Genomic DNA, 25,174 nt, shown 5'->3' on the forward strand with positions numbered 1-25,174 from the left:
GGCCAGGGGACAGTCTGGCGCTGCCCGGCCGCGACTCTATGGCGGCGCGGCCCCCCTCACCCGGCGGCGGAAGCGGCGCGCCCGGAAGCGGCGGGAGCGGCAGGAGCCGGAAGGGAGCGTGGCGGCCGCCCGCAGGTGCGGTTACCACGGCGACCCGCGCGCGGGCGGAGGGGCTGGGCCTCCTCCCTCAGGGCCCCCCGGGCGGCGGCGGTGGGGCGGGCGGGGGCGGGCGGCCCTGCGCCGGGGGCCGGCGGGTGGCAGGGGCCGCGCCCGGGGCCGAACGCCCTTGGCCCCAGCGGGCGGCCGCCCCGGCTCTTTTTAGTTTCGGGGTTGTCTCCAGGCGGCAGCGCGGCCGCCGGTCCCTCAGGCCGCTCGCCCGCTGCAGGCGCTCCCGGCGGGGGCGCGGCGGACAGGGCTCCGCGGGGGCCCGCTGGGCGCCGCCCGGAAGCCGGAACGAGCCGTTTGTGGTCGGAGCCCCCGCAGCGCGTCCCTGCGCCAACCCGCCAGCGCCGCGTTCTGCTGCCGGGGGCTGGGGCAGGGCCAGGGGCCCACCGCCCCCCCGGGAGCGACCCCCGGGCCCAGCCCCCCCGGGAGCGGGCCTTTTCTGGCCTGCCCTCCCCCAGGCGTGGCGGTCCCCCCGCTGGCCGCCGGGCCCGTGCAGCACACGGTGGGGCTGGTGGCCACAGGAAGGTTTATTCCTTTCTCCAAGGCTGGATGGGCGAGTTTCCAGAAGTCAACTGTATTTGAAACCGAGTACTTCCAGGAAAAATAGTTAGGAATGAGGCATGAAAAAAAATCCACTTTTTATTGTCTTAATTCAGGTGGGTTTTTGCTTTGTTACCTCGCAGGGAACACGGCTGGGTCTCCCTATGTCATTCATGCCAATTCCTGTGCCCTTTACGTCTTCTTTCCCCGCAGTGTATTTTTGTTTTCCTCTAAGATACTGGTCTTTCCTTTGTTTTACAGCTGTTACTATTCAGGGAGTGTCGATATTTCTAATCTGCAGGTTTTCAGTTGGCTAAACCGGTATCAGGTGACATGTGTCTTCACGCCCCCCCCACCCCTTATTTTAGATATAAAAAGGCTTTTATTACAGCCCTTCACAAAACGGGAAAGCAGGCATGAGAGCGCAGCATAGGCGTTTGGGTTGTAAGAATGCCGTAGCGTATATTCATTTATGGGTTCCAGCCAACTGGGTATGATTTGCAGTGAATAAGAAAGACCCAATTCCAGGAGGAACCCCAAACCTTGGTTTTTTTGGTGTGCTTGGCAGAAGCCAGAGTGTCACTCCACAAATACTGACTGCGCTTCCTCCTTGGCGCACGCAGCTGGTGGATGTGGCTGTTTGCGTCATGCGATGCCGTCTGTCCGCTTCCCAGGTGCAGTGGAAAACAGCTGTCCTCTCTAGCTGAGCAAGTTGCTCTTTATATATTATAGCAGGGTGTTTCTGGTTTTATTCTGAAAGAAAGGACACTGAGATGCAGAAAGAGCAGTGGGTGAGGCCTGCTGAACTTTTAGCTGGAGTAGTATAAATTTTCAAAGGGAGTAGGAGGAGGTTATTTTGTCTTATCTGCCTACAGACAGGCGGAGCTTTAGCTACAGATATGTAACACACATGCAAACACCATTTTTTATATTGAGATCGTCATGAAAGAGAGACATCGGTTAGATCCTGACCGGTGTTTGGGTGCGATATACCCAGAATTTGAGTGGGCTCTTTTTTCAGTTGCAGTGGGGAAATGGAAAATGATTTATCCAGAAACATTAGGAAGAAGTGAGAGACTGCCTGGGTGTATACTGGGTGTGTAGTAATTATAATTTAGTCAGAGGAGGGGGAAAAAAAGCTTGAACTTTTGGAGACCGTAAGGGAAAGCGAACAGGAGAATTCAGGTCTTCTGTAAGCTTAAGAGTAGAGGCCAGAGGATTTGTAGGCATGGAAGTACGCACAAAGTACAATAAAGAAATGGCATAATTTCTTTTTTTGGTTTGTCATCTTGGAGTAAGTTGTACCATTTGAAACTGTCTTCATCATTTCATTCATTTTTCAGCTTCTGAAGTCGGTGGTACTTGGTGCATCCAGGAGATGCTTGTTTCTTCATTCCCCAGAGAAGTTGTTCGCGGTAGCCAGCAGAACCTGAAGGGCTGACTAGTGAAACTTAACCTTGCCCGGCTCTTCCAACATTGGTTAGTATACCAGCCGATGGATCTGCAAATACAAAATGTGACTTTACCTCCCATAAAATGAACAGTGGGTGGCTTTTCCACCCGATTTGAAATAGGCACCATTTGTAATACTTAAAGCTCTGTGTGATGTGGGTGCCCCAGGACAGAGGCAAATTTATTTGAAAGCATAAATACAGAGGAAGCTGGAATTGGTTTAGGTTTAATTGCAGCTCAGGAGTCAGAGCTCAAAATCCTTGTCTCTCTCCACGTTTTCATAGTATTCCTGATTTTGTAAGCCCAGGTGAGACTACGATTATCTCACTCGTGCTGCATTAAAAGGGCCACTGAATTTTAAAATATACCTTAATGTTTTTGATTGTGTGAGATTCTGTATTTATAAAAAGAGACAATGCAAAACTAACTTTTTCTTTGTTGTCTTTTTTAGGCTTCTATAAAATGGGAATACTTACTGCAATTCTTGGAATCTGGTTCAGCTCTTCACTTGTAAAAGGAGATTCTAAGGCTGTGACAACATCTCTAACTACGAAGTGGTCTTCAACTCCTTTATTACTTGAAACAAGGTAAGCGCATTGTGATTTTTCATTGACAAATCAGAATGTGCTTAGACGATAAAGCAGTATGTCCACTTTTTCATTCGTTTTGTGGCACTTTGGATTCTGGTCGTTACTGACTCATTGGCAGTAGTAACACTTAGTTGAATATGATTATTGCTGCAGTTGGGGAGATGGGATGACTATTTTAAAGGAGATAGTAGTACTTTTTCTGTGTGGTAAATTCTTTCATTGTGCATGAGAACAAACCACACCAATGTGAGTATCCATAGCAAGTATTTTCCGCCTTAGGAAGTTTTACTCAAAGCACTAGATGGAGAGGTTTACCGTGGCCTTCTGAGATTCCACAGTAAAAGATTTTTTGACTTCAATGGTGCCTGTAGGTTTTCATACACATCTGTTGCTTGCATACGTTTAGCTCAGTTAAGCTTGAGTTTAACTTTGTTCATGTGAGTTATGCACTGATTATGTGAAGTCAGCTGCTTTGTCAAGAGTTGTACAAGTCAGCCTGGGGGATTTCTTCCATGCTATTAAAGACTGTTTGGTTTTTTTTAAAAGACACTATTTAAAAAGAAAAAAAAGAAAGAAAAATGCTGTCTTTCCACTGCCAGCCTACTTAGCACTTTAGAAGTCCCCATCATTCCATTTTACAGTATTCTAATTTGGAGATGTCAATGCAAAATAGGACTTCAGGATTTTTGTGTAATTTTGTGTAAACACATGTGTTTAATTTTATATCACGTAAGGGTCTTGCCATACATGGAACTCTGCCCATGTTATTGCAGACTGGTTCATGTGAAAGCAGTTGAGCATTCATGGGTTTCTTTCAAATGGGCACAGCTTTGGGTGACAGGACAGGCGTGTCCTAGGTGAAATTACTTTTTTGTAACCTTCTCTACAGAAGCTGAGGTTTGAAGACTGAAAAATCCTTAAGAAGTAAAATGCAAAGCTCAGGTGTTAATGCCAGGATTTAAATACCCTGACAATGCGAGACATTTGCTGGGGAAAAGCTAACCCTAAGAGACTGAAATAGTAAGCAAATAATCAAAATAACCTGTGAAAGGCTTGATACACAACCTCACCATGACATTCAAAGACTTTGGGTAGGTAGGATTGTTCATCTGGGATGAACTGCAGAATGATACGGCACTGCAGTGTAAAATTGTTCCTGCTGTGTTCAATCTGCTTAGCCCAGTGCTGCAATTCATTACCCAGTTCAGGAAGGACTTACATCACTAGTGGTATTTCCCACCTTAGGTCAGAACAGATTGAAACGAGCACATAAGCTACGGCAGCAGCTAGTGGGCTCCAAATCTTCTGTTGTAGCATCCGTTCGCATACGAAGCATGCTGCAAGTTTAGACATGATAAAGTATTTGTTGTTAGCAACATTTAAATTATTGTACTATCTAGCATTGTATACCTACAGAATTGTGTGCTTAATATATGGGGAGTTACGACACCATGATTTGAAGCTGTGAGTTCTCCTTTAGCTCCTCAAAAAACAAACAAACCAAAAAAAACATCCCCACCAAATCAGGTAGTTCCAACAAACTACAGTTTGCTACAGCAAAGTAAACAAAAATGGATGTTTCTCATAAAAGCTAGCTAGCAAAGAAATGCATTAGAGAGGAGAGCTCCCAGGATGTCCACTGCTGTCTGTTAGTCATCTTTGGAGGATTAATAGGTGCTTCACAGGTTTCTTTCCTGTACTGTGCGTTTGTCCTGGCCTGTAAATATTACTTGTTTTGGGTTTTTAGCTTTCCTGGTCTGCTTTTTCTAGTAGCATGTGGTTTTCTGGTATAGGTAAACATATAGTAGGCACTGACTTTCTGTAAAGCTCTACGAAGTATTAAAATTGTAACTCGAGAGGAAATGAATAGATCTAGCTAACTCTTCTCTTCTTACTCAGTGAATTTTTATCAGAAGAAGGTCAAGAAAAATTCTGGAATTTTGTTGAAGCCAGTCAAAACGTTAAGACATCTGAACGTGATGGTAAGTTTTCATAATTATTTTCTTGATGACTGAGAATTGACATGGTTGAAAAATAAATGACAATGTTTTGTCTTCCCTTGTTAATACCGTAAAAGTCAAATGAGGACTGATTTCAGTAATATTTTTACTGCAAAGTGCTCAAGTCTTTTGCATATCTGGTTGACAAAAGCTGTAGTGGATGAATCTGAAACATGTTCTGCTTGCCGGTTTCTGTTTCAACATGAGCTAGGAAAATATGATAAATGCTCTTTCTTTGTGTTTCACGTTCTCAACTGAAATTAAGTGGCAGCTCTTAACTGTTTCCCTCCTCCCCAAGCCTGTGTTTGCATCCTCAGGAATGTATTTAAGTATACTCTCATGGGTCTCTACTGAAGTTCACTCTCATCCATCTGTAGGACTGGCTGTAATGAAAACTGAGGAGGAACTTTCATGCGCCTATTTACAATTAATGTCACGGGCTCTCGTTAGTATAAATCACAATTAAGACGAAAAGCCCCTCTTCAATGAGAATGTGGTATAGAAGGATATAGAAGGATAACTGCTGGTATGTTGTCATTGCAGGTAGTGATTATTCTTCTTACCGTGAAATGCTGAAAGTGGCCTGCCAGACTCTGTCACCTTTGCAGCAGAATTTGTTGAAGTTTTCCTTGTCTTTACGCTCTTACTCTGCAACAGTTCAAGCTTTTCAACAGGTTAGTACAGGAAATCCTCAAATGATTTGTAGAGCATTACTGAAGGCTTAGGAAGGAGTGAGTTGTGTAAGGAGACATCTGAGAGTATAAAAAAATCCTGAACTGATGAATTGCCTCATACATCTGAGCTGCAGAGCATATGTATGTGCTATTCTGCTGAGTGCCAAATTTGAGTCCGTCTGTCTGGAGAAGACTAAAGAATTGGGATTTCAACATGTCTGTGTATCTTTGATGCCTGCTGCGCTAATAATAGCATGAAGATTTTTATGAGGAAAATCCCCATCACTCTGTTGGCGCTTGCGCTGCTGCTGCTGTTCCTGTTATTCAGTTGTACTTAACTGAAGATAGTAGTCCATGAATATATAGCTCTAATGATTAGAACCCATAAATGGAAGTCTGTTGTACTCTCTATAGTCTTTTTCAGACTCGTGGTATCATATAGTTCGTTGCAAACTGCCTCATATTATAATGTGCTTTATTTAAGTAACATTAGAAAACATGTTCCTTTTTCATCTGGAATCATTTTACCATTTGATGTTTAATAGATATAGAGGTTTCTGATGTGCAATGCAAAAAAACCACAACCAAAAACCCTACAGTTGCGAGCCTCACTTCTTGTACCTGCACCTAATACTACAGTTAATAGTAACAAACTGGAACAATATTTGTAAGTTAAGACTTCACTCTCAATTTTGCAATTTTTGCCTTGCATTTAAATTATTTAATAAACAGGGAAGAAGTACCAGTTTAGAATTTAGGAAACTGAAGATGACAGATTGCTACAGAGCTATACCATTACCATTTTCAGTTGTTCTAAGGGCAAACGTTCAACCTACTTTATTACCAATGTTTTAATACAGATAGCAGCAGATGAACCTCCACCAAAGGGCTGTACCCTGTTTTTTGCTGTGCATGGGGAGAAGACCTGTGAATTTGACTCTCTTGAAAACCTTTTACAGGCAGCTTTGGAAAGGTATTTGCTTAATTTCCTATCACTGGATTAGTTCTCAAAGTTTAACCTGGTTAGACCTCCTGCTGTAAAGAGACTGTAATAAACCAGTAGTTTCTACGTTCTTCTGTGTTTGATTTATACTGTCTGGTGCTTACACAGAAGTGGCAGTTTAGTATTTCTTACTAATCCAGATTGGAATGATTGTTTTCATATCCCTTGCTCTTTGATATCCTGCTGGGAGGAGGAATGTGCACAGAAGTTGGAAACAATTTGTCAAAGGACAGTGGGAATTCTTGGGAATATGTAAAGACTTCAGTACGCAGAGAGATAGAAAGAGCTGGGCTGCACAGTAACATGGTAGCTAACATAACATTTCCATGAATGGTTTGAAGCATCCACAGTACTTCCACCCTATGTACTTTTCTCAGCATTAACGAGTATCATTACCACACATGTATTTCAAAATCGGGTTTCTTTACAAGAACAGAACTTGATTGCAACTTTTATATTTTATAGATTCTTTTTGTTACTAATACTACTTTAGGGGAAAAAAAAAACCCCAAAACTTTACATTTCAGTTTATCTTCATAGGTTTGGTAGTTTTGGGTTTTGTAAGCACGCAGGGTTTTTAGTCAATCTACAGACGTTATGGCATCTATAGCTCACACACTGTTCTTCTGACTCACTGTATTTTAAATATTTCATTGTTTTTTAGACAAAATCTAAAAACAGAAGTTGAAAATAGTCTTCTCATTCACTTTCTTGTTTGTATACTAAGCCAAGGACAGGCTTCCCTTAAATTTGAGTTCCTGGAACATTTGTTCTCTTACCCTTTTATTTTTTTATATATAGAATTTATATATATATTCACCTTGGGGGTGGTGGAGCTAACTGGAAATTTAAGGGAAGTGGTTAATTTTTAAAATAAGGATCTTATTAGATTCAAAATAGCACCTAGCTACTTGTTTCATTTCATATGTTCATTTTTAACAAAGCTTTATCAACATGCATCAAGCGCTGCCAACCTTGATAGCATGTGGGAACAGCTTTACATGTATTCAGTGAAGACGGGAGCAGTGACCAAATGTGGGAAAAAGAAATTGTGCATTGAGTAAGGAAACGCTGTGAATCACAGCGTGATAATCTTCGATCTTTACTCTTAGGCCGAAGCCATTTCTGTTCAAAGGGGACCACAAGTACCCAGTATCAAACCCCGAAAGTCCTGTCGTCATTCTTTACGCTGAGATTGGCTCAGAGGAGTTCTACACATACCATAGGAGGCTTGTGTTAAAGGCCGAGGCAGGAGAAATCACTTACGTCCTCAGACACTATATTGCTGTAAGTATATTTGTGCATTGCAGCAGAGGTATTTGACATGCAAGGAGTAACTGGGCTGGGTTTTAAAAAAGAAAAACTAAGTTTGTTCCCTTTAAACTGACATTTGCATAGTGTATTTCTGCTTGGTATTTATTTGGAATATCAAAGTTTATTTTTTATTGCACGTAGCTGAAGAATACAGAATATTTTAAATCTCCTGGTTGTTTAGGTAACAGGATAATTTGATTTTACAAAAGCAGAGTTAAACTCCAGATGAATTACAGAATTACAATCTAAAAAAAAAAATTGCTCTACCTATATTAGATTATAGGAAATAGTCAGATCTTTCCACAGTCAGGCCAGTTTGTTACTGAATATGAAAAGCAAGGATTAACCTTAAGGTGCCACTTTCAAATGAAAGGCATTGTTTCTGTAGCAATTTTATTACAGAACCACTTACCAGTCCTAGTGCAGTTTGTCCTGGGTTCCATCTCCCTCCCCTAAATTGCCCATAACCACTGGATTAGGGCTTAAAACTACATTTCAAAAGCTCTGAGAAATTTGAAATATTTGACTTTTTTCCAGAACATTGCTTAATATTGCTAAAACCTGTACTGCAGCAGCTAGTAGCCAGACTTGAATGCAAAAAAAAAAAAAAAAAAAGGCATCAGCTGGTTTACTTCTAGCAACATTTGCACTTTCAATGAAGTCATACATTTTATACACATTGCATATACCAGTTTCCTTTTAAAAAGTAATTTGTTTATCAGTTTTGGGAGGAGTACTTACATTCAAAATAAAGTGTACTACACAGTAGGTCTTCATACAGTTCTGTGACTCCTGTACTCTTCAAAATACTTTTAACAGGTGATCATGTTTGTTTCCCATTAAATTCTGAAGTAATTACACATCTCTCAACTGATTTATTATTTTTTTTGTAATTTTGTTGTAACTCTTCAGTGCATGTTTCACTTTTGAACTTTGCAGCTGAAGTTCCTTTCCCTCCTCTGTCTGATTTGATGACATGCCTGTTTTGCCCTACTTTTTGCCCGCTGAACTTCAGAAAGTTTTGTTGAAATACAAAGGGAAATATAATCATGACAGTACATTACATTATAGCACTCATTGGTTTTGTTTCTCACTTGTGCATTACCAGTGATGTCTGAAATGTGTCCCATTCAGAGGTGTCTTAGCTTTGGGAAATAGCAGCTTTTAATTTGTACATCAAAACAACGAGTGGCAATATTGTACTGTTCGCTTTTCCTTACAGAATCCCAGTAAAGAAAAAGTCTACCTCTCTGGCTATGGTGTGGAACTTGCTATTAAAAGTACAGAATATAAGGCCAAGGATGATACACAGGTGAAAGGTGAATTGTTATTTTAAGTTTTCTAATGTGAACATTTTAATTTTGCAAAGATAATTCGGTATTTCTTCTGATGTGAATGGCTGTCTCAATTGCAGATATTCTTCTTTCTTCAGCTCAGAAATCACTTCTCTTCCTTCTCTCTTTTGGGATTTTGCTCTTCATGAAGCATATCTTTGCCATGGCACTTGTTGCTTTCTGTCTTTGTGAAATGCTGGGCACAATGGACTCATGACTCTGGACTAGATCTTAGTAATGGCACTACTAATGCCACTAATTGTTTACCAGATAATCAGATTCTCTGCAGATGTAAAGCAGTTCTTCTACCTTGGTTTGCCTTAGCTTATCCATCCTCAGAGAAGAAAGTGTTTCCTATTCCTGTTTTTTTGGAAAACAGAATTCTGCAAGGTTTTTTGCTTTTGCTGCTTTCTTTAGAGTGCTGATCTGTTTTGCAAATCTCATGTGCTTGCCAAAACTATTTTGTTAGAGTAATCTGTGTATCCTTTTTCTTTACACATGCACACACACAGATAAACCCCCAGAATTTCCTGCTTTTATCTTGGACTAAAGTAAAAGGAAAAAAAAAATACTACTTTTTCTTTGTTAGTTTGAGATAACAGTTGTGGGGAACAGCACTCAGATTTTGAATTGTGTTCTTCAGGATTTTGTGGTTTTATCAGTTTCTTGATACAGATCTAAACTCTGACTCGGAGTATTCTGCCACCGTCTAGAGTACAGACACACAGAACCTTTGGTCTTTATTTGTAAAAGTATTTGATTTTAAGAGAAACTAACATACTAGAGGAGGTGATCCAACTGAAGATTTTTATTTCTGTGTGAGAACTTCCATTAATTTGGCAACAATGTCATGCAGAAGCCCTGATGATGTTGGTAGAATAGGACATTGGAGGCCTTCGGCTCTTCAGGTGGTGAGGGGAAGTTAATCTTCTGGGAAGATTTGTTATTTGGAAACTTGTGACGTTTTATACCTATCAGTAATGTAAATGCAGTAATTAATGTTTTACAAAGTGGACAAACTGTACTTGCATTGCTATGAGCTGCAAACACCTCGTGGATAGTAAGCTGTGCATTAAAGGTATATGGTTCTCATCCAGCTCCTGCTGATTGTGTGAATGTTCTGACTGTGCAGTCTTGTAGTCATGCCTGTGCTGCTCTGGCTTGTCCAGATGCACACGCTTATCTAAAAGATCAGGACCTGTAGTTGGACTTGAGCATAAAACGTTTAGAGTGGAGCTGGCTTGTGTCCAGCTAGTTAGGAGATCATGGGAATATTTTGCACAGGTTTCTTTTTGAGGTTTAAGCCCAGAATTGGACTTCGCTTGGACACTATTTTTTGTTATGCTTTTTGAGGCTAAAATCAGGGTTGTGGTCACAACTGAAGTTTAGCATTTACTCTACAAAGCTTGTGTCCTGAAAGCTCCTCAGTCCTAGCAAATTCCTCTGCCATGCCTAGGTTTCTGATATTTCCACTCATCTTAAGCTTTTCCTTCTCAATAATCCAACTTTGGTTTTATTTCAGCTGTTTACTGTGTTTATTTGTAAAGGTAACGTCTCTTGGATACAGGTTTAAAAGTAAACCTGAAACTTGCCCTTTCTTTCTTTTTTTCTGTTGTTGCAGCGTAGTTTTGTTAAGCTAATGAAAATGAGTGTGAGAACTGTTTCCAAATAGCTTGGTAACAGTGTTGTCCTCTGTGTTTATAGGCACAGATGTGAATGCTACAGTAATAGATGAAAATGACCCTATTGATGAAGTGCAAGGATTTCTGTTTGGAAAACTAAGGTAAAACTCAGTTGTAAGTTGCTGGTCTTTGTCATATATTAAAAAACTTGATGCAGAGATGCTGATCTTTTTGCCTTGTTACTATTTTTTAAATGTCTGAGTTATCCATACGTGTTAGCAGCATACTTTTCCATATGTTAGTTTCTTTGAATTAGCAGCAGAGTTCCTTATAGGAAACCATGGAAGTTGTTTTACCTTCATACCCTTTTTAGGCAGTTGCATCCTGAGTTGACAGAAGAGCTGAAAGAGCTTAGAAAACACCTGGTGGAAAGTACCAATGAAATGGCACCCTTGAAAGTCTGGCAGTTACAAGGTAATCCCTATGAAGACTTTCAGTATTGTACTGCAAAACTTAATGTATGTTCTTGTGTTGTACGCAAATGAGGTTGCCAGTGGCTGCTTATAGTTGAGAGAGTTAGACTGTAAATTCCTGCAATGGAAAATACTGGATTTTTCGAAAGCATCTTTGTAGAGTCCTGTTGAAATAGCTTTTAGAAAGGTGGGTTTCACAGGACGTCTGAAATGAGGTTGTTTGCTTTCGATATTGTGAAGTACAGTAAGCCACTTGCTCTTCCATTGGCTACTTCTATGATCTGCTAAATGCAGAAAAGCAAAGGAAATGTAAAGTTTCTTTCCACAGTCAGATTCCCAGTGTGGTAAGCTGGGATTTCTCAAGACCAAAGAAAAAACTCTATTTCAAAAGCGTCTGCATGCAACTCTGGCCTGTTTCCCTGGAAATCATCTGTAGAAGCCTGTGGAAAGGCTTTTCATCCTTCTGGAGGAAAAAAAAAAAAAAGTAATTTAAAATGCTGAACATATGTTCTAGTCACAGAGAATGTACCTATATCCAGCAGATGGCTGTATTTCTAACTTGCAAAACGAGTACCCAGACCCCTTCTGAAGGGCAGATCCTCCCATATCAGCTAAAAAAAAAAGTTGATGGTTTGTGCTCATTGAAGCAACTTGTAGATGGGACACATTGGTTCATTTTGAAAGAGTTACTTACTTCAAGGCAACAAATAGAAGCTGAGTAGAAGGAAGATGATTAAAAAAAGAATTGCCTAAAGGCATAGACAGAAAATGAATTTTCATAGGTAACATGCAAAAAAGTTGAAAGCTAAAGTTAAGATGACTCAGCACTGGCTTGTTTTCAGTTTAGAGTCCTTGACTTCCATTCTTTCACTTCTAGATTTAAGTTTTCAAACTGCTGCTCGCATTCTGACTGCTCCTCCTGTGGATGCTTTGATGGTCATGAAAGATCTCAGTCAGAACTTTCCTACGAAGGCCAGGTAACTTTAATTATGACTTCTAGGAAGTATTAGGCTTTTTTCTGAGCAGAACCTGAGACAGGCAGCATTGGTTGGGTTAATGTCAGAGTTTCCATTTAGCTGGAAGCAAACACTGGGGAATGTTTATTGAGAGAAGTTTTTCATCCTGTGGTTACAAAGAGGATCTTACAGTATTTTTCTTGGATGGAGCCGATTTGTACTGGTGGCAAATTTGACAGAATCACCCATGTCATTCTGTTGTGAAATGCTTCTGAATCTTTTGCATCAAGTCCTCAAGAATTTCCTGAATAGGTTTTCTGTTTTGTGGCTTCATGGTTTATCTGTTCACTGGATCCCACTCTTCTTCTGGAATCCATTTTGCCCAACAGCCCAGTCGATCTCATGTCAGATTCTGATGTGCCATTCCGCTGTTTTTTTGTGCTTTGTCAATGACTGTCTTGAGCATAGCCAAATTAATTTCAAGAAAGTCAGTCATAATCTGGCCTGCCCAAGTAGTCTAGAAATATATTTCTGTTGATAAATTGCATGACCTGGGTTGTGAAGATAATATTATAGGAGCTCCTCCTTTTTGAGTAGGTGGAGGTATACCTGCGAGTAGACAAGAAGCTGAATTTTGGTCTCATTTCCCACTAACTGATGTTGAGATTGTGCTATCTACGGCTTTTTAAGATGGGCATTGCACTTGTAATTGCGCTTTTAGTCAGATCTGTGAGCTCGCCCGTTCTGTGATGATGCAATCACTAGATCCAATGTAAGGAAAGGAATGGGAACCCACAATGAGGAGTGGAATCTCCCTATTTGCTGCTGCCAGCCTCCACCTCTACCTTTCTGGCAGCTGCCCCACTTCTACTGTGATGAATGTCGAATTAGATACTGAGAGTTGGCACGTTGTTAACATTTTGACTTTCTAATGAGATATATAGTATAAGAAAAAGTAGTGCATCCTACTGTTTAATGGTACCACAAAGTGCAAGTGCTTCTGATCGCAGCTCTTTATTCTAGGAGACTAAATATATTTATATATAAGGTACAAAGAGGAGGGTATGTGTGTATCTGGTCTACCCATTAAACAGAGAGATGATTCACAGCATGATCTTTTTATTTCTCCAGAGCCATAACAAAAACAGTTGTTTCTTCGGAACTCAGAGCAGAAATTGAAGAGAACCAAAAGGTAATGCTTCCAGAAAGTAACATAGTGCTTTTGCACTGATGTTTTAATATAAATTCAAGCTTTAAAAATAATGATTCTCATTAAAAGTGTACGTTTTGCTAAAAATAATAACCCAGTATTTTCACAAACAACTTTGCTGTAGTGTGCTTCTGGGAAGTCAAGAAGTGGTAGATTTTCAAACATGGATTAGGAATGTAATTTTAGCTTGTTTGCTCAAATATGAAAATATTGGTCGTAGTCTTTCAGTGAGTTCACTGTAGTGGGGAGGAATGATACGGGATTTTGTTCACAGAGCTGCCCCTGCAATGGTTGTTCAGAGTAGCCAGGGTTCTGATAGTTCATCTGAGCATTTGTTAATGTCCATGAAAGTGACCTCCTGTTCCGTATCTGAACTGCGAATCTGCTAACTGTATTTATCTTTAGAAAATTAACTTTAAATACAAGGAAAGTATGATGTTAATCCTGAGGGAAAATGTTTATTTACAGAAACATACAGCATAGGTGTTAGGCCAGATTAAGACAGTCCCCATAGAAATCCTACGGGACAGAACTGTCAAAAATGAAGCAGTAGAAACGTTGATGGCTCTGTCACATCAGTCTTCACTCCGTTTCTAAGTTCCACCTTGTAGTGGTGACTTTGCCAGCTAAGCTTGTATAGAGATGGTTGATATGTTTCTTGTAGGACTGTGCCTGCTGGGTGCCCTTCTTTCGGTCTCTGACCTAGTTCTTACCGGAGTGGTGTAGCAGATGTGTAAAGTCTGAATGGCTCAGCACTACTTGTCCTGGGTAATAGAGGCTGACTTCAAGTTCCTGATTTCAGGTTTTGTTTGTATTCTGAACTTCTCAAAAGCAACTATGTATTAAAAGTGTGAGTGCTTTTTAGTGGAAGCTATTAGAGTCAAAACACAGTTAAATTTTTAGATTATTTTAAAATGCCTGAGCTGGAAATGTAGCTTGTTAGAATGCTACTGCTTGAAAAACAAATATATTAAGTATCTCCTTACAGTTCTAAGGATGCAGAAGAAATTTAGTTATTGCCCAATTTGAGATGGTGCTTTGATACTTGAATTTGTCAGTGTTTACATGCAAGTCACAGAATAAATTTGAAAGCTTCTTGCTGTGGCTTAGAACGATGCATACCGTGTGGAGGAAATAGTTCCAATCTTGGTGCTTTGAGAGGGAAACTAGTGAAGGAATAAAATTAAATAGGTATCCAAGTCACTCTATATGTGCTTTGAAACAGAATCATAAATAACAAACCCCCCAGGTTATGAGGGACCTCTGGAGGTCACTGAGTGGGCTCTGGTGTTTGCAGAAAAATGTTTCAACATCTCTGTTACGTACTTGCCATCAGAAAAGTGCTGAAAAAACCAATAGCCACTTGGGAATTTTGTACTAGCTTTTGTACAGAATTTTGTACAATTAAAATACACCTGGCAGTGCAGTCTGAATAGAGTGCAAAATAAAAGTTTAAGATGGTAATAAAGCCAAAGTCAAACAACAGCTTTTGCTATACAATCTGCGCTGATCTATTCATACGTTTCAGTCTCACTTGGTATTAACAGGAAAAATACAAAGTATATTAAGTACACACTTGCGTGGTTTAAAATCTAATCAATGATACTTGGCTAGTCTAGTAGTAAATGCAAAATTACCTGACATCTACTTACCAGTCCCCTGAAATTCCTGTTCTGAAAGAGAAATCCCTTGTTGTTCAATAGCGATAAAATCAGAAAAGAAGGGATGCGGTTTGACACTGTCGTCCGGTGTGGTTCTGGAAGGGACAAAGTATAGAATGTAAGTGCAAGCTAAAGCTACCTGGTGGCTTTTCTGTTACGTGTTAGATCAGACTGGTCCACAGGTAAACCCCTGATTTTGTGGATTCATTTTTATTCAAACTATGTCTAGGCTACTAGATCCAGATCTGGCTAGATCTAACCCTGCCCTTCAAAGCTCTTTGCATGACTCAGTTTGTGTGGCTATTATTTGACAGTGAAGTTCACTGCTATTATCAAGTTAGAGTTTACTATGTTATTATCCACAAAAAGATAAAATTTAACACTGCATGTACTCTGCTCTTCTCTGGGAGTTTTTTTATTTAATAAAATATATAAATTCTTCCTGATTAGATGCTGCTTTCCTGTTCTTGGTATTTCACACGGTACTTCGCTATTCCTCTTGTTTGCTTTACTCATATTCTTCATGATATTAGTGTTTTTAAATGTCCAAATACTATGTTTCTCCTTCAGTGCTCATCATGCCTCTCAATAGAATTTTGTAACTGGTACTGCAAGACAAGAGGTATTGGAAGAAAGCAATGTCATTTTTCAGATTTTAACAAGGATTTTTTATGCTAAGAGTTGGGAAACTTGCTTCAGGAGGATTGTGTTTTATTTACCTCTCCTGATTCAAAATTGTTCGCTGTGATAATGCCTCAGTTCAGGGGCAAGTACCCATTGAAATGGGGTACTGCTTAGTACGTGGGAGAAGTTAAAAAACACTGATAAGACTTTCTCCATTTGTGTGCTGCCTGGTTCTGGGGAGATCAGACTACAGCGGCAGCTCATCTGCTTTTCACTGATGACACAGCCACTAGGTCAAAGATGTAACTGGTACCTGAAACGCAGTAGTTGGTTCCACTAAATATCCAGTAGTTTTAAGTCTGTTCTGCCCCAAACTGCCTGTTAAAGAGCTAAGACAGGTAACTGCATGCTATTTGTCCATCTACTTTGTGGGCTGTCAGCTAAAAAAAAAAAAAAAAAGTTACTTCTCTTAAGCATTTTTAATTATTTAATCTGACTATATTTAAGAAGTCTACTCAGGGACTTCCTGATGCATGACTGAATCATGTAGGAAGAAACAGCTAAAAGTCCTGTTTATCTATCGACACGCTAAATGGCTTCAGTTGTTTTTCCCACTGGTGTGGATGGCGCACAAAGTCAGCAAAGAATGTAGTTGACAATTTGTAATAACATCTTCAATTTGACACATTTTGTTCTGTGCAGAGCATTCTCTTCTAATGGCCTTCTACTTCCTTTCAGTATTTCAAAGGAACATTAGGATTGCAACCAGGAGATTCTGCCCTGTTCATCAATGGACTACTTATTGATTTAGACACTCAGGACATATTTAGGTAGGAATGTTTTCTTTTTCAGAATAACTGTATCCTGTTTAGGAGCTCACATCCTCCTTGTGCATGCATCATGCAGTCATTTAGACAGATTTGAACCTTCGTCACGAAGTCTGTATCTAGACTAGGTTTAATTGTTAAGACCTGGAAAAAGCAAGTCATAGTTCCTTCTCTTACACAAGTGCATTTCTAACAAAAAGGCTGATGTGAAAACCAGAACACCCTTGAAGATTGGAATGGGAAGTCACTTTTATACTGTTCTTTTGATCCGAGTTGTGACTAGCAAAGGATAAACCACTGTAAATTTTTTTCATCTGAAAACCACCCTATAGCAAGATCTGTTTCAATAACGTGGAATTGAAGTTACATGTGTAGATCATGCTTTAGTTACCTTGATTTAATGTAGTTTTCTCCAGAAATATAACAATGGAATAGGTTTAAGTTACCTCAACTTTCATAGGCCAGTTAGAAATAGGTGATTAATGAGAAGTAATGCACAGACATGGCAAAACTTGTTCATACCTTTAATCTGTTAACCCTTAGGGTAAGAACAAGTTATTTGCTGTGTCTTTAAAATTCAACACTTTTTCTTTTCCTTCCAGCTTGATTGATGTGCTGCGCAATGAAGCCCGCGTTATGGAGGGCCTGCACAGCTTAGGAATTGAGGGTCTTTCCTTGCACAATGTTCTGAAGTTGAACATACAGCCTTCAGATTCCGACTATGCCGTGGACATCAGAAGCCCTGCTATTTCAGTGCGTATGGTTTTATGTAAGAAATACCTTCTCTGCTGTTGGGCAGTGTGTTCTTAGGCTGTCAGGGGAACTTCTGTTCTTATCTCGCAATCAGCTCTGAAACTTCAGTGAAGAAAAAAAAAGGAAAGTAAGGTGTTAAATAAGCTTTTTAAAAAACTTAACTTTTTATTCATACATTTCTCAATATAGTGTCTGGTTTGAAAATATTTTACAGTCTCAGACTCAAGCAGGAGGACTGTCAAGTCACTTAAATGCCTTTATTTTTTCCTAGTGGATCAACAATCTTGAAGTTGACAGTCGGTATAATTCCTGGCCTTCCAATGTGCAAGAACTGCTGCGTCCCACGTTTCCAGGCGTGATCAGACAAATCAGAAAAAACTTCCATAATTTTGTAAGTGGTAATCTGACTAGAAATGAAATGTGAGTTTTGTTTTTTCAGCAGCAGGGACGTTAGCTTTTGTGACTTATCTACATAGATACTAGATTCCCTGTCACTTAAATATCTTGATAGGATGCTTTCCTAGGTTTTGTTCTGCTTGTACTAGTAAGTTATGGCTGAGATTGAGAGATTACTGAGCATGATTCTCTGGCATCTATTAGATGCCAAAAATTGCTTCATCAATGGAAAAAAACATCATCTCGTGAGTGAGAATTTGGTGCACTTCAACTTTGTGATGATACCTGAAGCTGGTTAATGAAATCCCTCAAACTTGTGAATTATTATCATTTTATTGGGGTTAAGACCAACCTCAGTTGGTCTTTCAGTTAGAAAGTGTGCTTGCACCAAGACTTCAAAAGATGATCAAGAGCCCTCAGCTTAATCCTGGGTATCATCTGGGTAAACTACTTAGTTAGATGTAGTAAGGAGTTTGTAAATTCTGTGCTGTAACTCTTGCCATGTGGCAGAGTGGCCCTATAGAAAAAAGGACTCCTCTGAGTAGTGGCAGACAGGGACTCAAACCACCTGAAGCTGTGGGAGCATTAATTTGTTACCTTGTTCCATAGAGTTCAGGACTTTTAACATTGAAATTATTCAATGAAAAGGCAACATTTAACATGAAGAAAGGGGCCTAAATTCATTTGCAATGGCCCAGTGCTGTCTGGGTCTGGGCTTGCTTTGAGAATGTCTCGACAGCATTGGCTCTCCAGGGGCGGAGCAGCGCGATGCTGTGTTCCTCGGTTCTGACAAATGCCTGTCTCCCACATCCATCTTAATGTCGCTATGTGTACATGCAGAGGCAGAAGCCTAGATGCTAGGGTATACTGAGATACATTAAGTATGTAAGGAGTCTGGTCTCTCTGGTTAAAGGAGCGGTTTAGACTGGGTATTTTAAATAATGGACTTAAAGACAAGAAACTTATTTAGTGGGCCTCATCTCCCTGGCAGTGTATAAAATAGGACCGGTGATAATTCTGCACTGAGATGTGAATTAAGCTCTCTCTAATCAAGCCCCCATATCTTGACTTCTTAAGGGAATAGAAACTTTTCACTTGCAATTGAATGTGCAATGTGTATGCAGGTGCTGATAGTAGATCCTATTCATGAGACCACCGCAGAGTTACTGAATGTGGCAGAGATGTTCTTCAGTAATCACATCCCACTGAGGTAATTCCGATGTTTTAATAGGAATTTTTTCACATCAGTTTGATTTTTGTAACTTCTGCAATTGTGAAATCCTCATTGCTAGGACACTGTAGAAACGTTACATATCTTGTGTTGGTGGTTGGGAAGGGCATGTACCAAATACTGTTTCTTATTTAAAATGTTTTGAATATCATTTTTGTTACTAGCAGAACAAAGCTCAGTATCTCTAACCATCCAAAAGAAATTTAAAATCCAGTACTATGGATGGGAGAGAGATGAAAAGCAAGATTGTGATCGGCTTCACTGTTAAGCGATTGTGTGTCCCAAGCTTGATTTCTGGCTGCTTTGCTCAAAATCTTCTCAGCCTGTTCCAGAAAAAGCCTTTGTCTAAGATGAAGATCGTAGCTGACAGCTGTATGAAGAGTTGATTATTAGTATAATAGATTCATGATCTGGGGAGTTTTTTTGATTGCAGGATAGGACTAGTCTTCGTGGTTAATGACTCTGAGGATGTTGATGGACTTCAGGATCCCGGTGTTGCCCTCCTTAGGGCATACAATTATGTGGCACAAGAAATGGACAATAATTATGCTTTCCAGACTGTCATGTCTGTAAGTATACATTTGAAAGGGAAATTCGCGTTTTAATATTTTACATGTATGTAAGATTATGTTCATGTGCTAATATGTAGATAATGGAAGAAGCTTTTCTTTGACTGTTAGTATTCAGAGTATTGCTGAATACTAGTACAGCACAGTACACATTTGTTTGTAAAGTGCTTCTGACCTCACTTTAACAAGTGAGACCAGATTTAAATGGGACACTTCCCCAAGTTTTTCTGATCCTGCTTCTTTGTTTATTCTGCCAATGAGTTCCAAACTGCTGTATCCCTTCAATATTATAATTTGTTTTGAACAGTGCCTGCTGCATACTTTTGTCACATCAAAGGATAATATAGGTGCTAGTAAATCCATTTTCACTTGTGGTTTGACATTGTTGCACAAATCAGCAAGCTGCGGCGTACTGTAACATTAAACTGCTGAATACATGAAGACAATGACTTTTATTCTCATTTTTTTGGGTATGTATTTGTAAGTTGAAGTAAAATCTCGTGCCTTCAAGAGGGGAAACAGTTACCTACTTTACATGTGAGGCCTGTTGTACTGTTTATAAGCATGTCTTGAGTTCTGAAGGGAAGGGTAGCTCTTTGGATATGCTTTGCTTGAGCCTTTTTCCCACCTAAGCACTGCTTTTTCCCCTCAAATACCTTTTCTAATTAAAGATGCAAGTTATTATTTGAAGAAATACATGATATTTACTGTCGCAGCACTCTCCAAACTAGCCAGCTGCAACAAGGTCTTTTACCATCTCATACCAACATACTCTTCAAGCCAGTCCCTCTGCTGCCTTCTCCTTGTCTCGCCTCATCCAGAGTGTGTGTCCTCCCTCTGCTTCTTCCTCTTTCACCTTCTCTTCCTCGCCTGCTCTCTCTTCATTGCCTCTCAACCACTTACCAGAACCAGCCGCAGCTGCACCTTGTCTACATCAGCCAACCCACCGCCCCTGAAGCCAGCCCACAGCTGTATATTATCTATGCTAATTAACCCAGCTTCATTCCTCTACAGTTTACCTCCTTCCAATCTCACTGGAACGACTGTGAGGTAAAGCAAGATAATTATAAGAGCTACAAGGGCCTAGGAGCTGTTATTGCAGTATAATAAATATGAATATATGTTTTGCAGTCTGGCTGTTAATGCCTTATTAGAACTATGGGAATACAGGTAACAGGTGACCTTGCTTTTGGTAAGGACAGAAGCTTTACTGTTGCAGTTGTAAACTTGTATTTGTATCCCCTGATTCAGATATATAACAAAGTGAAAACAGGAGACCAGCTGAAAGTGGAGCATGTGGTTAGTGTTCTGGAGAAACAGTATCCTTATGTGGAAGTCAACAGCATCCTGGGAATTGATTCTGCCTATGACCAGAACAGAAAGGTAAGAATTCATGAAATAGAGCTTTTTTTCACATTTTTGCTTCAACACAGTTTTGAAAACATAGTTCTGTACAGTTTCTTGATCCAGTTCTCTCACTAACCAGGCAGCTGCTTTTTTTACCACATTGGGTGCCTTTTAGTAATACTTTTAATAAGTATTTATGTTCAGCACAAAGCTTTCTATAATACAATACATTGTAACATATATTTTCAAAAATCTGTATGTGTAGTAGCTGAAGCAAGATAACTTTTCATGGCTTGTAAGTCATACTTAACTGAAGTCTGCATACCAAAAATTGCTTGGAAAAAAATCAAGGTGATGGAATTGGTTCATAAGAAAACCAAGGGGCTAAATGTCAGGGAGGGATTCGTGTGGGTCTTCTTTATTGGTATTTTAATAATGTGTGAGATAAAGTAATGATGATGAATGCAGAACACCTTTCCTATAGCAATGCATGCAATGATCTTCCTCAAATAATTTCTTAAAGTTATTTTTAGGGTTGATACTTTTCTGTATGCAGAAGATTGGGAGAGCAAAACTCTATTGGATCACTTCTGTGTGAAATGAAGCAGATTTTATTTGAGGTTCTACAGGGGGATGTTTCTATTTTTGTTGAAGAATATAAAAATGAAAATACTCTCTGTAATATCTCTGTAACACAGATGATCCTGCCTACATCTGTAAACATAAGGGATGTGGTCAGGGTTACAGAAGTACGCTCACATGCACACACACTTTCCATGTCCCAACGTAGGAAAGTGAAGGGAAAAGCATTTTGAGGAAATCAAAATCCATAATAGACAGATGGTTTTGTATGACAGGAGAGGGCTTTTACAGTTTACATACTAGATGCCGCATCAAACCCAAACAAAACAAAAGGAGCACACACATGCATACAAAAATGTCTGTCTGGTATTTATTCCTCATCTGCAGGCTTTGCAATGCATTTCTGCAGGAAAGCGCTCTGCGTGTGCTTTTGAATACTTGAGAGGCTGTTTCGAGGTGCTGCAGCTGGTGCATCTGACACCTTTCAGCACAACTGCATCTTAAAGCATTGCAAAGCCTGCAGATAAGGAAGCCTTTAGAAAGAGCGTAGCTCCAGAAAAAGGACACAAACTGAAACAACACTGAGCAATCCTTGATGTGATCAAGCTTTGTGATAATTGTGTCCTTAAAAGGTCTTGAAAGCTGTCAAGTAAGAACCTCTGAACAGCAGGATCTGATCAACTTCTGCCTGTAATCCAGTGTCAGTGATGGTGCATTTTGCAGTGGTTACATGAAATGGGGAAATTTGTTTAGATGGAGTAACCCCCTGCTCAACAAGTACATGTTTTTTCACAAGTTTAAGAAACACGTTCTTAAAAAATAAAAAGAAAAAACCTCTACCCTGTCTTACATTACAGCTATCACCGCTTGCATTGCGTTTGCTTCCATATGCAAAGTCAGGCTTCCTGTTGTGCATTTTTTTGCTATTAATCAGAAAGCGCTCACTGGAATGAATTTATTTACTGCATGAACTTAATGAATATTTTGCACTTCTGTATTACGAAGTTAACTTTTTTTGCTTTGAAACTCTGAAGGACAAGGATGTCTTGCGCATGTAAGACAAAGTCTTACGTGCTGTGTAAAGTTAGTATTCTCTGTATCAGATAAAAGCTGGAAGGAGATCTGGGTGTGTTCAGAAGACATGTGGATATTGCATTGAAATGTTATGAACCCTTGTGATAGTGGGCTGACGTGGTAAATCTACTTTCCATGTATTTAGGCAGCGAGAGGTTACTATGAGCAGACGGGCGTAGGTCCTCTCCCTGTTGTGCTGTTCAATGGAATGCCTTTTCAAAAAGATCAGCTGGATCCTGATGACCTAGAAACTGTGACAATGCACAAAATCCTGGAAACCACAAGCATCTTCCAGCGAGCCGTGTACCTGGTAGGTGCTGAGTTCAGCTGTGACTTCAGAGAGAAAGGAGACAACTTAACTTGCATAATTTCTTGGTTTGGGGTTTGGTTTTTTTTGATGGTGGTTGTTGGTCTTTTGGGTTTTGGTTGGGGTTTGTTTTTTGCTTTTTTTTTTTTTTTTTTTAAGTTACCTATGACAAATAACACGTGTGAAATAACGAATATTGCTTCTTTCTTCTGTCCTTCAGGGTGAATTATCTAATGACCAAGATGTGGTTGAGTATATCATGAACCAGCCTAATGTTGTACCAAGAATTAACTCAAGAATCTTAATGTCTGACAGAGAGTACCTAGATCTGACAGGAATGAGTAAGGGATGCTTTTAACTGCACTAAAACTGAAGTTTGAGAGTCAAAGACTTTTGCTGTCCCAATGGAAAACTCTAGTAGCAGTACTAAGAGCACCCACGTGATGATCTGGCCCCAGTGCTGGGGAAGATGTTATGTACAACAGCAACATTACTGTCTAGAGATTTTTCAAAATGGGAATCTCTTTTGATTTTTATACAAACCTTTAGGGGAATATGATTCATGAAGTTGAGAAATTAACAGTGGTAGCAAAAGCCAAGAACAGTCACATAATGTATAAAGTAACAGCTTGATTTTATTTCTAACCAACTTTTGAGCAGAGATTGACAGTTGTCCCTGGAACCATTTAAGATTTAGCAGAACTCTTAATGGCTAAATGTGTTGACACCCAATGCAGTGACTCTGCAGGATGATGCTATTGCAAAAACTTGCACGCTACCTTTTTTGAGTTGCTTGAAAAATAGTAACATGGTGGATTTTTAAATGCATATTATTTACATAAGTTAACTTCAAGTGAGCCTTGAACAGTTCTTTCCACTGACTTCTGCATATCAAATATGCAATGTAGTTATTCGTGTAACTTATGAGACAACAAAAACTTATTCCTCAGTTTATATATTAACAGTGGAAGTGAGACATAAAAAGCAGTATCATGAGGAACAAAATGGGATTATGTTCTTAATGTTCTGTAATAGTAGTGATTTTTCTTTCATTTTACATGGAATAGCTGCTTTGGCATCTAATACTTTCTCTCTTCCTCAGATAACTTTTACGTGGATGACTTTGCTCGATTTACCACATTGGATTCCAAAGATAAGACAGCTGCTGTCGCAAACAGCATGACCTACTTAACAAAGAAAGGTAACATCTGCAGTGGATTACGAACCCAAATCTAATCTTATGTGTGTTTCCAAGCATACATACAGTACTGAACCTACTCACTGAGCCTTGGTCAGGCCTGTGAGTTATGGCAAAATCCAAGTGTTAAATGGGAAGATACATATTTTTTTTTATATGACATCTACATGGAACAAGAATGCTCCTGCCTTTAAACCCAGCCCAGCCTTCAATGAATAATGAAGTGCCACCCAACCCGCTCTTGCGATATTACAAGTGATCACCAGAAATGCAGCAGTGTAAGCCCTGATCCTGCACGGACACTGACTAGAACAATACAAAAGGGGTTCTAGTTTGCTCTCCCATAATTCAAAATCAGTAAAAGTTGCATGGATTCAGAAGAAAACTGTTATTGCCCATCATATAACACACCACCTAACGTGGTCTGTGCTGTTTTTATTGCTCCGGTGCATGTACTGCTTTTTCAATCATAGTGTCATTTTATTACAGTTACACACAAAGTCTCCTGAGTGTTAAAACTCAGCTGTACTTCTCATGTAAGAAACACAGGCACAGACACAATACAGAGCTTAATCAGGCCCTTCCTATATCCATTTCAGTTAGGTATCATAAATAAGATGCTGTTATTTGAACCAATTCCTCTTGTTCCTGTCTGTCATCTTTACTGGACTCGCACAAGTTTCCCCAGTACTATCTCCACCCACTGCCACTGCATGCTCTGCCTTAAACGTTCCCATTGCTCCTTCTTATGTCTTATATTTGCCCTTGGTTCCTGTTCAGTCACTTAGATCTGAACGAGTTTCTTGGTTTCCCTTTTGCAGAGTGTTAACTAAACCTACACCTCATTTGAAAGTGTGCATTATTTGCAATCCCATGGCTTGACAGTTTTGGGTCACCGCCTCTTCTGTCACTTCAGATACCAGTTATTAAATATCTTATTACAGTAACGCTGTAGCACATTTATTTTCTAAAATAATAATAGTTGTACCTGTTGCTGGCTCAGCAACAGTACTGAAATAGCACTGTCGTACTAATTTTTAAAGGAACTTCATGTGCAAGTCATAATGGCATTGCAGTTTTTGCAAACGGTCTTCAGTGTGGTGCCTTCACAGTATGGTATGAAACTGGTAATATGTAATATACCAAAGCATCAATCTGTTTGAGGGGAAGAAAAACCTCAAAGCTTATCCTAATAAAAGCAGGACAAACTTGGTGCTTGTTGGACTTGAACTGTAGTGATACAGTTACGCCCAGTACAGTGCTGCAGCTTCT

General features: G+C 39.8%; 1 protein-coding gene and 1 long non-coding RNA gene across 4 annotated transcripts in view; one reads left to right on the top strand and one right to left on the bottom strand.

The window, feature by feature from the left end:
* Positions 1-2,056: 2,056 nt before the first annotated feature.
* The window catches only part of UGGT1 (UDP-glucose glycoprotein glucosyltransferase 1), a 46,183-nt gene continuing 23,065 nt past the window's right edge, over positions 2,057-25,174 (top strand). For both annotated transcript variants that reach the window (XM_027779552.2, XM_027779553.2), the window contains exons 1-20: positions 2,057-2,184; positions 2,609-2,744; positions 4,647-4,729; positions 5,291-5,421; positions 6,282-6,394; positions 7,537-7,711; positions 8,961-9,057; positions 10,777-10,855; positions 11,068-11,168; positions 12,045-12,144; positions 13,255-13,315; positions 16,357-16,448; positions 17,048-17,198; positions 17,470-17,589; positions 18,719-18,804; positions 19,259-19,394; positions 20,646-20,777; positions 22,543-22,707; positions 22,925-23,045; positions 23,807-23,905. In XM_027779552.2, the coding sequence (XP_027635353.1) occupies positions 2,620-2,744; positions 4,647-4,729; positions 5,291-5,421; positions 6,282-6,394; positions 7,537-7,711; positions 8,961-9,057; positions 10,777-10,855; positions 11,068-11,168; positions 12,045-12,144; positions 13,255-13,315; positions 16,357-16,448; positions 17,048-17,198; positions 17,470-17,589; positions 18,719-18,804; positions 19,259-19,394; positions 20,646-20,777; positions 22,543-22,707; positions 22,925-23,045; positions 23,807-23,905 (2,167 nt within the window). In that variant the 5' untranslated portion in view covers positions 2,057-2,184; positions 2,609-2,619. The remainder of the gene's footprint in view (positions 2,185-2,608; positions 2,745-4,646; positions 4,730-5,290; positions 5,422-6,281; positions 6,395-7,536; positions 7,712-8,960; positions 9,058-10,776; positions 10,856-11,067; positions 11,169-12,044; positions 12,145-13,254; positions 13,316-16,356; positions 16,449-17,047; positions 17,199-17,469; positions 17,590-18,718; positions 18,805-19,258; positions 19,395-20,645; positions 20,778-22,542; positions 22,708-22,924; positions 23,046-23,806; positions 23,906-25,174) is intronic.
* Positions 2,114-25,174, bottom strand: part of LOC114010736 (uncharacterized) — a 35,094-nt gene continuing 12,033 nt past the window's right edge. The window contains exons 2-4 of one of the 2 annotated variants that reach the window (XR_008749476.1): positions 17,226-17,300; positions 14,986-15,089; positions 2,114-2,206 (exon numbers count right to left, since the gene is read on the bottom strand). This is a non-coding gene — a long non-coding RNA (uncharacterized LOC114010736). Of the gene's footprint in view, positions 2,207-9,071; positions 10,044-14,985; positions 15,090-17,225; positions 17,301-25,174 lie in introns of those variants that run through there. The other variant, XR_003552356.2, reaches the window with a different exon arrangement.

This window comes from Falco peregrinus, chromosome 12 (genome assembly GCF_023634155.1).
Source record: "Falco peregrinus isolate bFalPer1 chromosome 12, bFalPer1.pri, whole genome shotgun sequence".
Classification (NCBI taxonomy): Eukaryota; Metazoa; Chordata; class Aves; order Falconiformes; family Falconidae; genus Falco; species Falco peregrinus.